The sequence below is a fragment of the Podarcis muralis genome, chromosome 12 (genome assembly GCF_964188315.1).
Source record: "Podarcis muralis chromosome 12, rPodMur119.hap1.1, whole genome shotgun sequence".
NCBI classification, from domain to species: domain Eukaryota; kingdom Metazoa; phylum Chordata; class Lepidosauria; order Squamata; family Lacertidae; genus Podarcis; species Podarcis muralis.
In genome coordinates, this window is record NC_135666.1 from 9,237,151 (window position 1) to 9,251,398 (window position 14,248).

At 41.4% G+C, this 14,248-nt stretch overlaps 1 protein-coding gene across 2 annotated transcripts in view; it reads left to right on the forward strand.

Annotated features, from left to right (window-relative positions):
- Positions 1-448: 448 nt before the first annotated feature.
- The window catches only part of CTDSPL (CTD small phosphatase like), a 68,253-nt gene continuing 54,453 nt past the window's right edge, over positions 449-14,248 (forward strand). The window contains exon 1 of one of the 2 annotated variants that reach the window (XM_028749805.2): positions 449-1,296. In XM_028749805.2, coding sequence (XP_028605638.2) covers positions 1,044-1,296 — 253 coding nt within the window. In that variant the 5' untranslated portion in view covers positions 449-1,043. The remainder of the gene's footprint in view (positions 1,297-14,248) is intronic. The other variant, XM_028749804.2, reaches the window with a different exon arrangement.

The following is a 14,248-nucleotide window of genomic DNA, read 5'->3' on the forward strand; positions in this document are numbered from 1 at the left end:
GCCTGAGGGGAAGGCAGCGGGGGCGGGCGAAGCCTCTGGGGCGCTGAGGGGAGGGAAGGCGGAGGAGGAGGCGGCGCCTGGGACTGGCGCTGACAGGCGAGGAGGGAAGGCGAGCGGGAAGGCGGCTGCTGCTGCTGTTGCTGCTGCTGTGGCGCAGCGCGGAGACCGGCCTCCTCCGCAGGCGCTGCCTCCCCTTCTCCCTCCCCCGTTTTCTTCTTCTTCTTCTCTCCCCCCCCCCTTTTCCTCCTTCTCCCCCCTCCCTCGGACTCCCCCCCCCTCAGAGCTGCACCGGGGAAGGAGGCGAAGGAGGGATGAGATAATCCCCGAGGGGAGGGGGGAAGGGGGGAGGACAGGGCGGGTGGGGGCTTGATTAGGGGAGGGGGCACGGGAGGGGAGGGGGGAGGGCTCTTTCGGGGTGGGGTGGGGAGCACCTCTTGCTCCTCCTCCTGGAAAGGGGCATTTTTTTTCATCTTCTGGCGGGAGGGGGGAGGTAGGTAAGTTTAGGGATCTAAATAGGGGGGGGGGAGGAGGAAGGAAGGTGCTGCCTCCAGATGAGGAGGGGGGTCTGAACCCTCTTTTTTTGGGCAAGGGGATTTTGGGGGGGGGGGAATGATAGATCAGTGGCACGGTTTGGGGGGGTTACATGTAGGGTGTTTTGCATTGGGTTTTTGGGGGGAGGGGTAATACAAAGCCTTGGCTTTGGGGTGAGTGTGAGTGGGGTGTGTGTGTTTTTTAGGGATCAGCTCAGGGCAGCCATTTAGGAGGCACAGGACAAATTGGGGGTGCGAAGGTGAGCCGCCGCCAAGACCCCATATCTGTATTTTCTCTACTGCTGTCCTGAGGTTGCTGTTCAGGCGGGTATTTTTGTGCCTGGAGTAGGGATTTGGAGTGGCACTGGGTTTTTTCTTTTAACTCAGAGTGGTACAGGGTTTTGCTTTAGGTGGGGTAGTCTTTGGATTTGGGGTTCCCTCCCCCCATCTTTTTTTAACTCCCTCCGTTCTTTGAAGAAGGAAAGAGGACAAGGCACTACAGAAGAGACCTGTATGCGTGCTGCCTTCTATAACATATTTTTTTGGCTTCGTTCCTGGAGGAGATCTTTTTTCACACATAAGTCTGCCTCTAGATTTCCTAAAAGGAAAACGAATAAAAAGGAACCCATAAACGCACACCGAACCTGCCTCTGGGAGGGAACTAGCCAGGTGAAAACGCACTCTGTTTCCATGGACAACCCGTCCATTATCACCCAGGTGACTAACCCCAAAGAGGAAGAAATCCTGTCTTGCTCTCAGGATAAAGGTGAGAAACTGTTCTCTGTGGGTACACAATACTGTCCTAATGGTTGCATACAAAATGGGCAAGCTGTTTTTTTAATATTTCCTGTAATATTCCTTTCAGCATTGTGCCAGTGTAGATTCAGGTTGCTGCTCTGGTGTAGCACCTTGAACCTCTTCACTTAACTGTTTTGCTTCAGTCCAGCAGTAAATTAAGACATCACTATAGCTATTGAAGTGGAATGCATTTTTGTGCCTCTCTGTGTTTTGTCTCTACTCCAATTGGTGTTGAGTGCAACTCGTGTAACCTTGTTGTTCCTCTGCCAGCTAGAGTTTGGGCCAAGTCCAAGCTCTAGGGAGGCAGACCTTTATTGAACTTAGTAGGATGGTTTTGAAATCTTGGCATTTGGGCACTGAGGAATTTGTGTTTTTTGGAAGAGGCTGGTGTAAACATCCTTCAAACTCTGGATTAAAATGATTGATTTGGAGACTTTTTGTTTAAGGTGTTTTGCGCTGAAACAGCTAAAAATGGTCAGGGAAAGAAATAAGGTGTACCAGTTTGGATGTAAAGATCCTACCCATAGCATGCTTTGAACGTTGCCCTCCAGTTCAAAAACCAGGTCAAACTGTTTTCATTTTTCCTTCAGCAAAAGCAAGGCTTGAACCAAGATCAAGGTGGATGGTCAGAACTTCAGAATTTAAGGGGCGTTTTAGACCAGTGAAGCATGAAAGAAGTCATTGACTGTGCTCTCAATGTGTGGTGTCATGAAATGCAATGGGCAGTCCTTTAAAAAAAAGGACATGAGATAAACCTGGTGGTACAAATGTAGTCACCTGAAAAATAATAAAGATTATAATTTTCCTCATGGCTGCATGAGGATTTATTTTTCAAGTTGTTGTAGCTATCTCTTTTACTGTAGTGTACTGTGACTGCTCCAGTTCTCTGCTTGTTTGGTGTGGCTAATAGGTAATAATCTTTGTCATGATAAGTATCCTGCTGTGGAGTACGGGTTTGATATTCTTTTGGTTTTGGTTTACTTGTTTTAATTCTGTGATTTCCCTCATACCATTCATACTCATCATCAACATCATATAAAAAAGAAAGCCGTTATTTTGAAACCAATTTAATGCTGTTAGTTAAAGCATTCATCCATGTTGGATAATCCTTTTCCTTATATAGTGAGGAAGCTTTCAGATTTTTCAGGTTTCCAAACCGTTCGTCTTGTTCATCATGCTCCTTGTACATGCTCTTGTAATAGGGAGTCCTGTTACTAAAGAGACCAGTCTACATAAAACAGAACTGTGTAATGTTTGCGTTGTTTTTGGAATATAAACCCATGTCTAGCAGATAAATATAGTGGTGGCAGTGGAAAATTAGGAAGAAATGTGAGAACTTACTAGCAACCTCTGTACTAAGGTGTTCTGTTCAATGGTGAACGGTGGTTAAGAGGGAACAGGCTGTGGGACTGCATGCTTGATTCCCTTCCCTGCCAGATCTTCACCAGGGTTAATGGTTGCTAACAGACATGATTAATACTAGCCACCGTTTTAGCTGGGGTTGGAACTTTGCTAGCAAACCATTATTAGTGTTAACTGATTAAAACTAGAGTATGAAACATGCTCATGTGAGTAGAGGGACTGGTGGGGAAAGAACATTTGATCTGGTGGCCTGCTCCTGATTTTTTTAAAAAAAACCCACTAAGATACAAGAGCATTACAACTGCACTGGCTCGAGGAAATTTCCTAGTACTTCTCAGTACTGGTGTTATGCTGAAGCAGTTGCATAAACCAACACTTGTCAGAAACAGATGATTTAATTGAAAAACCTATTAAACGCAAGGAGTGAAGCAAGAGACCTTCTCCATCAAACTCTGGATATTGGAGACAATCAAGAGAGGACTGTCTCCTGTATGCTCTGCTTATAAGCTTCCTGGAAGTAGCCAACTGCCTACAGTTAGAAAGGCAGGACTAGATGGGCCCCCGATCAGATTTAACAGATTATGCACCTGGAGACTACCTGTTAGGATCCACAAAGTTGGATTGCCTTGCTAACAGAGTCAGGATTGTGTCCCTCTTCTTCAATGCAATCTCATGCATGTTTATTCAAAATAAACTTTCACTGTGCTCAGTGGGGTCTATTCCAGCATTAGTGTGTTGGGTTTTGGAAGCTGGAGCCAGGGAGATGAAGGTTTGGTTGGTTGGCAAGCAGCGCATATGTTCCCCTCTGGAGTTCTAGTGAAAGTTGGGACTTGTTTTGGCAGCAGGTGATGGAACTGCTCCAAGTGCCTAAGTGGCCCACCACCAAAATGCCCAGCCACAACTTCCTCTAACTTGATGCTAGTGAGCTGTAAAAAGAAATTGCAGAATTACACAACAGAGGATTTTAAATTTCATACTTGGGGGGGGGGGGTTAGTGTATATAATTTTGTGGGTCATTCCCCCCCCCCCCCCCGGTAGATTTTTAGATAAGAGGGTGGTTTCTTGAAATGCAGCAAAAGAGGCGGGAAATAACTGCTTGTGCAGCTGTCTTTTTTCATGTTGGGCCTGTTTCTACAGCTGTTTATGATTCTTATTTGTTTGCTTTGTCTCCTCATCACCGTTGCCAGAGGGTGATGAAACACTCGCCATGGTGAGCGTGGGGAGTGGAACGGTGGACCCCTGCTACTAGTGAAGCTTTAGTAATGTGCAGGTGTTGACACATCTGCCTGCCAGTTGTAATTGCTCCGGTCTTTTTGGTGAACAAAAAGCCAGAAGCTCACAGGTTGCCATCCAGAATTCTCATTTTTGCTGAGGTTTGGCGTAGGTAAGAAGAGATTTTGTTGCTCTTACCTTCTCAAAATCACAGCACAAATAGGAGAAAACCCTGCCTACCAAAGCACTTGGTAATTACAGCAAATGGTATCTGGATAGTAGGCCAAGTCAACATTCATGGACTATTTATCCACATACAATTTTGACTTTGCGGATGGGCAGCATGTCTGCAACTAGACAATTTACAGCATAAGCTGTTTCTGGAGCTGCTTTATAAGTTTTTGTATGCTTTCTTCCTCTTGAAAAAAATCATTCAGCATTTTAGCGTTGCTACAGATCTGAAGTAGCTTAGGATGGGAGAAAGTGGCTTGCCCAAGGACACCCAGTGAACTTCATAGTTGAACAGGGATTTGAACTTTAATTTCCCACATTCAAACTCAATACTCTAGACCAGGCATAGGCAAACTCGGCCCTCCACATGTTTTGGGACTACAATTCCCATCATCCCTGACCACTGGTCCTGTTAGCTAGGGATCATGGTAGCTGTAGTCCCAAAACATCTGGAGGGCCGAGTTTGCCTATGCCTGCTCTAGACACTATAGCATGGAGGCAAATAACATCGCCTGTGCTCCATATAGATAGCAGTTGGTAAGCAAGGCTGCATCAGACCAATAGCTGGCTTTGACCTTCTCATGATGTGGCGTCATCATGTCACACAAAATGGATATGGGCTGGTTTTAAAGAATGACACAGTTACTGGTCAATAATGGTCACTCTTGTTGCATCAGTGGAATAAGTGAGTTCTTCCCCGCCTGATAAAGAAGTTGACCCATATTGATGTACACTATTTGGGCTAAAGCTCTTTAATTTATAGCAGAATTTGTTAGGATTAGACTCATAAAATGACTTAAGAAAACAATGGTTTACATACAGTTTGTGTTAGTTTCTAAGTGTGCTCTGAAAACTTGATACTAAAGTAACAGAAAATCAACTACGCATGCATGTATAAAAATACATAGTTTTTATATTACAATATGAATGTTTATATTTCCAATGGAGGGTGTGTGTGGTTGTGGTTTTTTTTTAACAAAACTGTGTTGCATAACAAAATTTCCATTTGTAATAATACAATGAATGGATACAGTGTTGATCAAATTTCTCATTTTCAAAGTTGTAATCAATGTAACTGTAAGGGCCATGTAATGTATATGTGAGCATGTGTTAGAAAGTCAAGTGAACCTGGAGACATTTCTGATCCAATACTGGAAAAGTATTCCAAGTTGTTCTAGAGACCAACTATGTGTAATGCTAAATACGTAGTTTAGCACTGCGTGAATCTTTTTTTAAAAATGGTTTGCTGTGCGTGAGAATTGGTGTGCAAGGAGGAGTTTCCTAACTTTTCCTTACCACACCATAGTCCTGACAGTCCACATAACAGTGTGTGTATTTCTGTTATGTGTCACCTTAAACTGTTATCTGTCTCAAGCCATTTTGAAGGAGTTGGATAGAACCTGCAACAATGAAATCATAGCCTCATGTGGATATCGTATGTTTAAATGGTCAAGCAATACATTAATAAAGCATTGCCTTCATTAATCAAAACCATTTCCTACAAATTACATCTCTTTGCTGTTACAGCCCTTTAACTTTGTAAACATCAAGAGATTGCAATTTTGATCCTTTTAAGGAGATAAAAAAGCTTGTTTTTTGCGTTTGTGTGTATGCCTTATCTGTTTCATTCTACGTTACCCTGCTTTCAAAATGTGACACACCTGTTTAAAGTTACAATTCTTTGGAAATGAGTCTTCACAGTTTTATTAGCCAGACTTTAGAAACTTTCTTTATTGTGAACATCATTATTTGGCTATATCTTCTGTGCAAAATAAAAATGCTGTCTAGCAGCTTAATTATAAATTATACACAAATCATCTCCTGTAGCTTCTTCATGCCACCATGTTGTCAGCTGTGACCTACTCTAAAGGATGATCAGCTCTCTAAGCATTATAAGGCCAGCTATATAAATTCAGCAGTAGCCAAGAAAGGAAGGGGACACTTTACTACAGTAACTTTTGAGAGGGCGCCTAGAGATGGGAGGTGCTTAATGAAGAGTGAATGAAATGCAAGTGAGCTGAAATTGCTATGGCCTGAGTGGTAATTTGAGTTTTTCAAAGCACAAGTTGGAATGTAACATTGCCTTCCAAATAAGAATTAAATTATATAAACCCATTAGCATCACTGACTTTTTTTTTTAGATCTTTTGAAATTACAACTGAATGATATATTTAAAAAATGGCTCTAGGCGATAACAATAATGAATAAAGTACATAATAAATTTAGTACATAATGCTCCCTCCCCAACATTTTTAATGTTTGTATAATAGGCTTTGTATAATGGAAGTCGAGGTTATACGATGTTTGGTTTGTTACTCATTTGGGTAAAGCTTTTAAGATGCTGAATGCAAAACAAAAGAAATCTACATTATGAGAGCAGTGATGCTGTACTTCATCATTGGCTAGAGTTCTAGGTGTTAACAAAAACCATTCGGGGTGGGCTTTTCCTTCTAGGCTACCTTCAGCTTCAGATACTTATGATTAATATAGGGTTTTAAACAAACAGTCATAAACTTCTCTGTAAGTTTAGGGGTGCACAGACCTCAGGCTTGCAGGACCTACTTTGTGAGGTGCTGGTTTTTCCCCCTAGATCCCTGAGATCCAACAACCAAAGCCTGACATGCAAAAGATAAACGCTTAGAATTAAAGAATTCTCAGTCCAACAGTTTGTTATGAGCACCACACACAAATCTAATCATGCAGACCCCAAGCTTCTGTTATTTCAGCAGTGTAGTTTGGGAAGAGGGGAATAAATTTGTTCCTGCTATTGTGAAATAGTTGGGAGTCAGAACTCTTTACTGGTCTATTGTAAACCACCCAGAGATCTAGCAGTAGATCCAGGTTTACCTGCTGCCCATTTCTTCTGTAGTTTACCACAATATTAATAAATAGTAACACTGCAAGGTAATTCTCTTCAGGTGTAAGCCTTGTTGGTTCAATGAGACTTATTACCAAGTACTGTACATGTGTATAGCAAGGAACCACTTTTGTCCAGAGGACAAGATCCCAAAGTAGTCAGTTTTCTGCATGCCACTTTAAGGATTGTGTCATATGTTGTAAGGTGCAGGAAAAGTGGACATGGCTGGGCTGTATGACCCAAAGCCAGAAGCCAGACAGGCCTGATTAGGCACAAGAGCCAGAGGTTCCCAACCAAAGATGTATATGATTGCAGTTTGTAAAGTGGCTGGATGTGTTCTAGACCTTTAACGTTACTTATAATAGCAAATTGCTGTTATATAATAAAATGCCTAGTTGAAAAAAATCACTCCTGGCAATGTGGCAGATCATCTCCTGCATACAGAATTGTGTACAAGTGAATATCAGTCTGCAAAACACTTGAGTTGTTTGCCTAGACCAGGTCTATATATATGTAGTGGAATAAAATATGGCAGGAAACTAGGAAGTTGCTTTATGCCAAATCAGACTGATGATCCACTGAATTCAGTAATGTCCACACTGACTTAGAGCAGCTCTCAAAGCTCTCAGACAGGAAGTCTTCCCAAACCTTAAATGGAGATTGAACCTAGGCACCTTTGGCATGCAAATCAGATGTCCTGCTACTGAGATATGACTGTTCCCCATTTCAGGTCAGCTTCATCCGCATTTAGCAGTCCATGACTGCGAACCAGTGGACAAATGTGTGTGATTATCAGATCTTGATTATAACAGCCCATTTATTTATTCTTTATAATAACATTTATATGTTTATTTTCTCTTGAAAGCCCCCCCTCTGTGTGTGTGTATATAGACACACACACGGAGTACCCATAAAATACCAGAGAAGCAAAACCAAATGTATAAGAGGGTGAGACTTAGTAGTTCCAAAGCATAAAAGTATCAATGAATGTGTGAATGTATAAGTCTAAACGTGGTGTTTGCTAACTGCAGACACATCACATCTTCCAGAACTACAGTCACTTCTTTTTGCCTTCAGCGAAACTTCCTCTCAAAAATGCATTAGATGGGCAAGAGAGTAATGTTAACCAATTATGAAATGCCCACAATAGACTTTTTAAATATATGTCTTTGAAAATTTTATAGCCAAGGAACAATTTACTTTCCCTTGTGTCCCCACCCCCTTGTTTCCTGGTGGATTATGATGAATCTTCCTACTCTTAAATATTGCTAAGCAGCTGCTGCTCCTTCCCTAAACTGGGGGGGTGTTATTTGTTTTCCAAGTACAGTTTGAGTTCTGTATTAGTTTTCCGCTTTCTACTTTGGAAAAATAGCAGCTTTTAAAATACAAATGAGTCATCTTGGTTTGAGCTGTTCTTCCCCCATCAGTAGTTGAGGGAGTTGTTCCTTTCTTAATCCAATGGCCAGGAATCCTTGTAGGAGTTTTTAAGCCGAGTGTGATTGACAGATTTAGGGAAGAAAACTTGGATTAGTGTAAAGGTTTCTTCAAATAAGACGAATTGATCACATTTGACAGCTTCTCTGTGTTTTTATAACTTGCAAGCTGCATGTAGATAATCTTGTGTGTGTTGCATATTTATATGAGAGTTTTACCAGTTTCAAATAATAACCAGTGGAAAAGTGCTCCCCCAGCACACCCACACCCACAGATGTATAAAATTTCATTTTCTGATAGTAGAATCCTATACAGTCCCTCACTAAATTCAGTGGGGCTTACTCCCAAGTAAGTGATTGTAGGCTTGCAGCATAAAGCTACTTAAATCCAAAGGAAAGGAAATCCTAACCCTCCCCCATACTAATCTAGCTGGCCTAAGTGTATCCCATGGAAGGAAGTTTGCATTATGTTTGGCAAGTCACTGGTTATACATAGTTGCCACCCTTGTGCAATAAAAATAAACCTATACATACTTGCAACAATTTTTCACCACTTGTCCAGTTCAGCTATTTTAGGATATTCTAGTACAGCCTGAGGATTGCTGGTTTTGGAAACGTTATGCTCAAGCTAAAATTACCCAGGCAGCCTTAAGAACCTTTCCATTCTCATGTTGTCTTCCTGTTATCTTGTAAGCACTGTGAAGGCAGAAGGTTTATATGTAGTACAAACTTGCTTAGGCCACAGTGTTGCTTAACTACAAAAGTGTAGAGTCTTGGTTTCTGCAGATCTGGAGCTTGAGGCCCAAATTTTGGGATGGTGGCAGGCCTGAATCTTGAAACGCAGACCTCCCTCAATCACTTGTAAAGCAGGGAGTGTAGGTAGTATATAATACAAAAAGAAATATTTGGGTGGAGTTGCTGAACGTCTATGCCTGCTGCACACTATTCCCTAAAGCGCTTTTTTCCCATTAAATGGAGGTTATGGGGTGCTAGGCATTGGGGGAGAAAAATAAATGGCAGTCTGGGGTCATGTTCCCTTTCCTGTCTGCCACTTTGGTGTCTTAAAACCTAGACACTTTTTTTACAGATGCTTTGAGGGTCTAGTGTGCCTTCTTATATGTTTTCACATTGTGAGATGTGCACATCTTCCAGCTCGCTGCTGTGTTTTCCTCCCCCAATACTTTTTTTTTAAAAAAATGTTGTTGCTCTGGAGCTCTGACCAGAAAGTGACCTAGTGTCTTTTTCTTTGCATCTTTCATTCCTGCTCTTAATTCTTGGTCAATTCTTGGTTGGTATCCTTGGGGAGGTTTTTGTTGTTGTTTCATTGACAGAATCATTACTGCTCCATTAACATTGCTCTTCTCTTGACTTCTTCCTCTGCGGAAAATGATGGTGTTAGTATGCAGCCTTGGTTTACAGGTTAACTGTTTGGAAAACGCTTTGAACTGATGTTTATGTATATGATTATCTCCCATAAATGCTGTTATGTTTTAGTCTTGATGGTGGCAGATGTTAGCTGTGTGTGCCACACTTAGCTAGCCAAATTGCCTCTAGAAAGAAACATTTGACTTGGGGTTACACAAGGGCACCATAAAGATTGCTGTAACATTCGCAGCTGTTGCAAGAGCTGTCCATTACAATAACTGCAATCAATTTAACGTGTATACGTAGGATGCCTTGTAGCAAGGTTAAAGGTGTTTTACACTATTCTCTGAAAAATGTGGAATGGCATTACCAGTGCAGGCATGAATTCTTCCTAATACTGGATACTTAAACTTTCTTTTTTTCTTCAGTAAGTTTGCAGTTCAGATAGGGGGTAAAATGCAAGGAGCTGGCTGGTTGAAGGTTCATTAGTATTGCAGTAATAAAAATGAAGGACACTGCAGCAAGGAAGTGAAACTTGGCCCAAAGTATATTAGCTTCGTCAGCACTTTGGCAGGAAAATAAATTATCTGAAGTTTAGATATCTTGTGTTTGAAACTACCTTTATTGTCATCTTAAAGGAACATTGAGTCTTTAAATTCTTTTTTTTTCTTTACTGAATATTTTATTTTATTTCAAGATTCAAAGTTACACTTTGTCACTCAACAGTCATAATTCTATTCTACAATACTGACTCCCCGCTCACCCATCATAAATGTTTATAATCATGTTTACATACAATTGCATTTTAAAATTCTGTCATATCCCGTTTCATCCTTTGTAACAGATGTCTTGCTATGTTCTCCTATTTTTTTCTTAGGGTATTTAAATTTAAATAAAATAACCTGTGTGTCCCACTGTTTTCAGTATTAGCTGAGTATTGCAGTATTAGTTTCTCCCACTTCTGTTTGCCTTTGTTGTAGGCTGTATTGTTCCAATGTGGATATATGATGCCTGGTTTATTTTAAAGCACTTCTATGCTGCTTAATATTTCAAAAAATATCTCAGTTTTTCATTGAGGTTCTGCTCCTAAGTTCCTTATAAATCATTTGTCTTGTGATGATGCTTGCTTTGGTGGTGGTGGTGATCGGACTTCCATGTGCTCTTGTGTTTCTTGTTGTAGAGAGCATTGAGACTAATCTAGCTTACTTGCAAGGGTATCATGCAAAGTATACACATGCACAAAAGGTCTGTGGGGTGAGTAGGCAGAGGGGAGGGACATTAAAAGTGACTCTACAAGTTTAACATGCATTTCTGCCCATGCATGACATTGAGGTGGAGAATCTTAAGAGAGGTACAGTTCTCAGTTAGATCCAAATAAGCTGCTTTCTTTTGAGTCAAGCCTGTGATCTACATAGTCCAATGTCATCTACCCTTTCAGCAGCTCTCTAGGATCTTTTCTGGCCTGTAATCATTTGACTCGTGACCTTGGACTCTGGACCTAGAATTTTCTATCCTCTCACTGATCTGATATGCCCCATCTGTATACATGGGTGCTGATGGTGTTTGTATCTTAAGCAGAGAGGGTCAAATGTAGGCCACCGATGCTTCAAAACAAGGCAAATACTTGTGCTAAAAACTAGTGTGGACACAGTTTTTAAAAGCACAGTAAAGCACAATTAATATTGTAACCAAAGAATAGAGGCAGCAATATCATTGCAATTTGCACATTTACTCATTCATGTTTATGTCATAACAACTAAACTGAAATGGCTATATTCAAAATAACTGGGACGCGGGTGGTGCTGTGGTCTAAACCACTGAGCCTCTTGGGCTTGCCAATCGGAAGGTCAGAGGTTTGAATCTGTGGCTGTGTGACAGGGTGAGCTCTTGTTGCTCTGGCCCGGCTTCTGCCAACCTAGCAGTTCGAAAGCATACCAGTGGAAGTAGATAAATAGGTACCGCTGCAGTAGGAAGGTAAATGCCATTTCAATGTGCTCTGGCACTCGTCACAGTGTATTGCACCAGAAGCAGTTTAGTCATGCTGGCCACATGACCCATAAAGCTGTCTGTGGACAAACACCGGCTCCTTTGGCCTGAAGCGAGATGAGTGCCGCACCCCACGGTCGCCCTTGACAGGACTTAACCATCCAGGGGTCCTGTGTACCCCTTTATCTTTTTACCTATTCAGAATAGCTCTAGATAGAACTCTAATCCACATTGGGGGATAAGGCTAGTAAATAATTTTTCGTGAGGTGACAGTGTAAGCCAGAATCATTTTGTGTGTATGCCCCAAACTAGGATAAAACAGCTTGAAACTTATCTAGTTTCCGTTACTGTTATAAGCAAATATGCTGAAATCCCAGGGACTTCTCTGGATATGCAGGCACTTTGCATTAAGAGTTACTCAAAGCAATTTGCAAATATAAAAGCAGCAATGATTCAACCAAACTAAAAACAGCAGCAAGAAGATGAAAAGTTAGCGCTAATCAAAAGCTTGTTTAAAAAGGGATGTCCAAGTGGAATACAAATTAAGGAACAAAATAAACCTAACCTCTTTGGGCATGGAATTCCCCATATGGAACACCACAACAGAAAGACCTCTGTCATGTCTTGTCACCAGTGTTCAAAACTCCCATTGTTCTAGGTGCATTTTGCAACAGGGAATTTCATTAGCGCAAGGAGTTTCTGATCTCTGGGTGCAGTACTGTGCCTAAAATTTCAGCTTAAAACTGCAGAGTAGAAGGAAAGGATGACCTTTTCCTGCTTCCCCACTTAAAGCTACTCTCCGAAGACATGAGAAAAGAGATCCTCCTAAGAATATTAGTGTGGTGGGCAGATGAAGGACTAGACCATATGAAAAATGAGCATCTTATTTTAGCTGCAATCCATTTTCAGCTTTGTATTCTTTTTATAAAAAAGTGTTCCTAGACATTCCGTTGTTGTGCCCATAACCTAGGTTTAAGATGCCATTTAGCTCCTGGCTTTCATATCTCAGTTTCTAACATTGTTTGTCACCAGCTTTGCTTTGGGGGATGATGGGACATGTAAGAGTGATGCAATGGCTAACCTCAAAGGATGGGCAAATTCACATAAGGATATGGACTAAGCAGGAGGAGAGTGTCTTACATTCAAACCCTAACTTTTAATGCCCGCAGTTGTGATTCCTCTGAGGCGCATCAGTTTATCAAATTTACCATCCCTCTTTTTTCTGGGTAGTGTGACTGTTAAGTTCTAAAGGAAAATGGCAATCTTCCAGTTCAGTGGTGCGTGGGAAGAACCTAGCAGCGTGGGGATCATGGTGTAAATGTTTCCTGCTCAGAAAAATGTCAATATGTATTAACATAAAAGAAATTGTTTACGGTGTAGGAATGAGGATGCATTCATGTCAGCTAATAATACGCTGACTTCATCTCCCAGGAGTTGTTAACACATTGTCAAAAGGACCCTGGGATCGCTGGGACTCTCCTAGGCCTAGTTGGGCTATCCTCCATTAAACATCTCAAGTTTCTTGCTATGACTGCCCCTAGTTTAACATCATCTATCTGTTTTTATGAATATAGCAGTGGCGGGTGGACTGGAAATGGCCAGCAAGCCAAATCCTCATCTACTCTGCCCTGCACAGGTCAGGCAGGGCCCACCTGTCAACCATCAGGGCTTGCATAGTACTGTGCACAGACCATAGCAATACAGACCTGCCTTGGGGAGCTTACATAGCCATTGCTGGCCATATTCCTCAGTTTCACTTTCTGTGTTTGCTAGTTATAGTTCTGTACTCTGAACACCTGTGTCACCCCCATCTCCGATTCTTAGCCTGCTCTGAAACCTTACTTGCCTACTAATGCACTTCTTGCTTCTGTTCTCCATGCCACTGCTTTGCTGCTCTCTTGAAATGTTCTGTCCAGCCTTGAGTCTTCTGATTCTTCTCACCCACCTAGGCTACCCAACTGGACATCCTTTTGCCAACATTCTCTTCCATCTACAGCCCTGCAGAGACCACCTGGTTCCTGTGCATTTAGTTTGGATGTTAAGATGTTAAGATTATATATCTGTTCATAAAATGACTCTTTTAATCATGGAAATGGACTCCCATTTTAGGCCAGTCAAGGTGGCTAAGTATATTGTAGGTGCTTTGTTAAGTCAACATCTAAAATGAGGTTTTTGTAAACCATAAGCAAACCGCTAGAATTAGCAATGTTATGACATTTAGTCTGATCCTTTTACAAAGTGGGTGGGAACACCATAGAGACTGCAGTGACTAGTAGGTTCTTTAATGTGAAGAAATATGAATCACTAACGGCTATTCCAGATCTCTGGTCTGCTCCAAATATCAAACATTTTTTTGACTTTTTTTGCTGTTTTTACAATGCAAGTCTTATTTATTGAAAGCTTGGTTTTGAATGTTATTAAAAATGCACTACTTTTAAAGATGCACTATGAAAGTAATGAAAAGATGCACTATG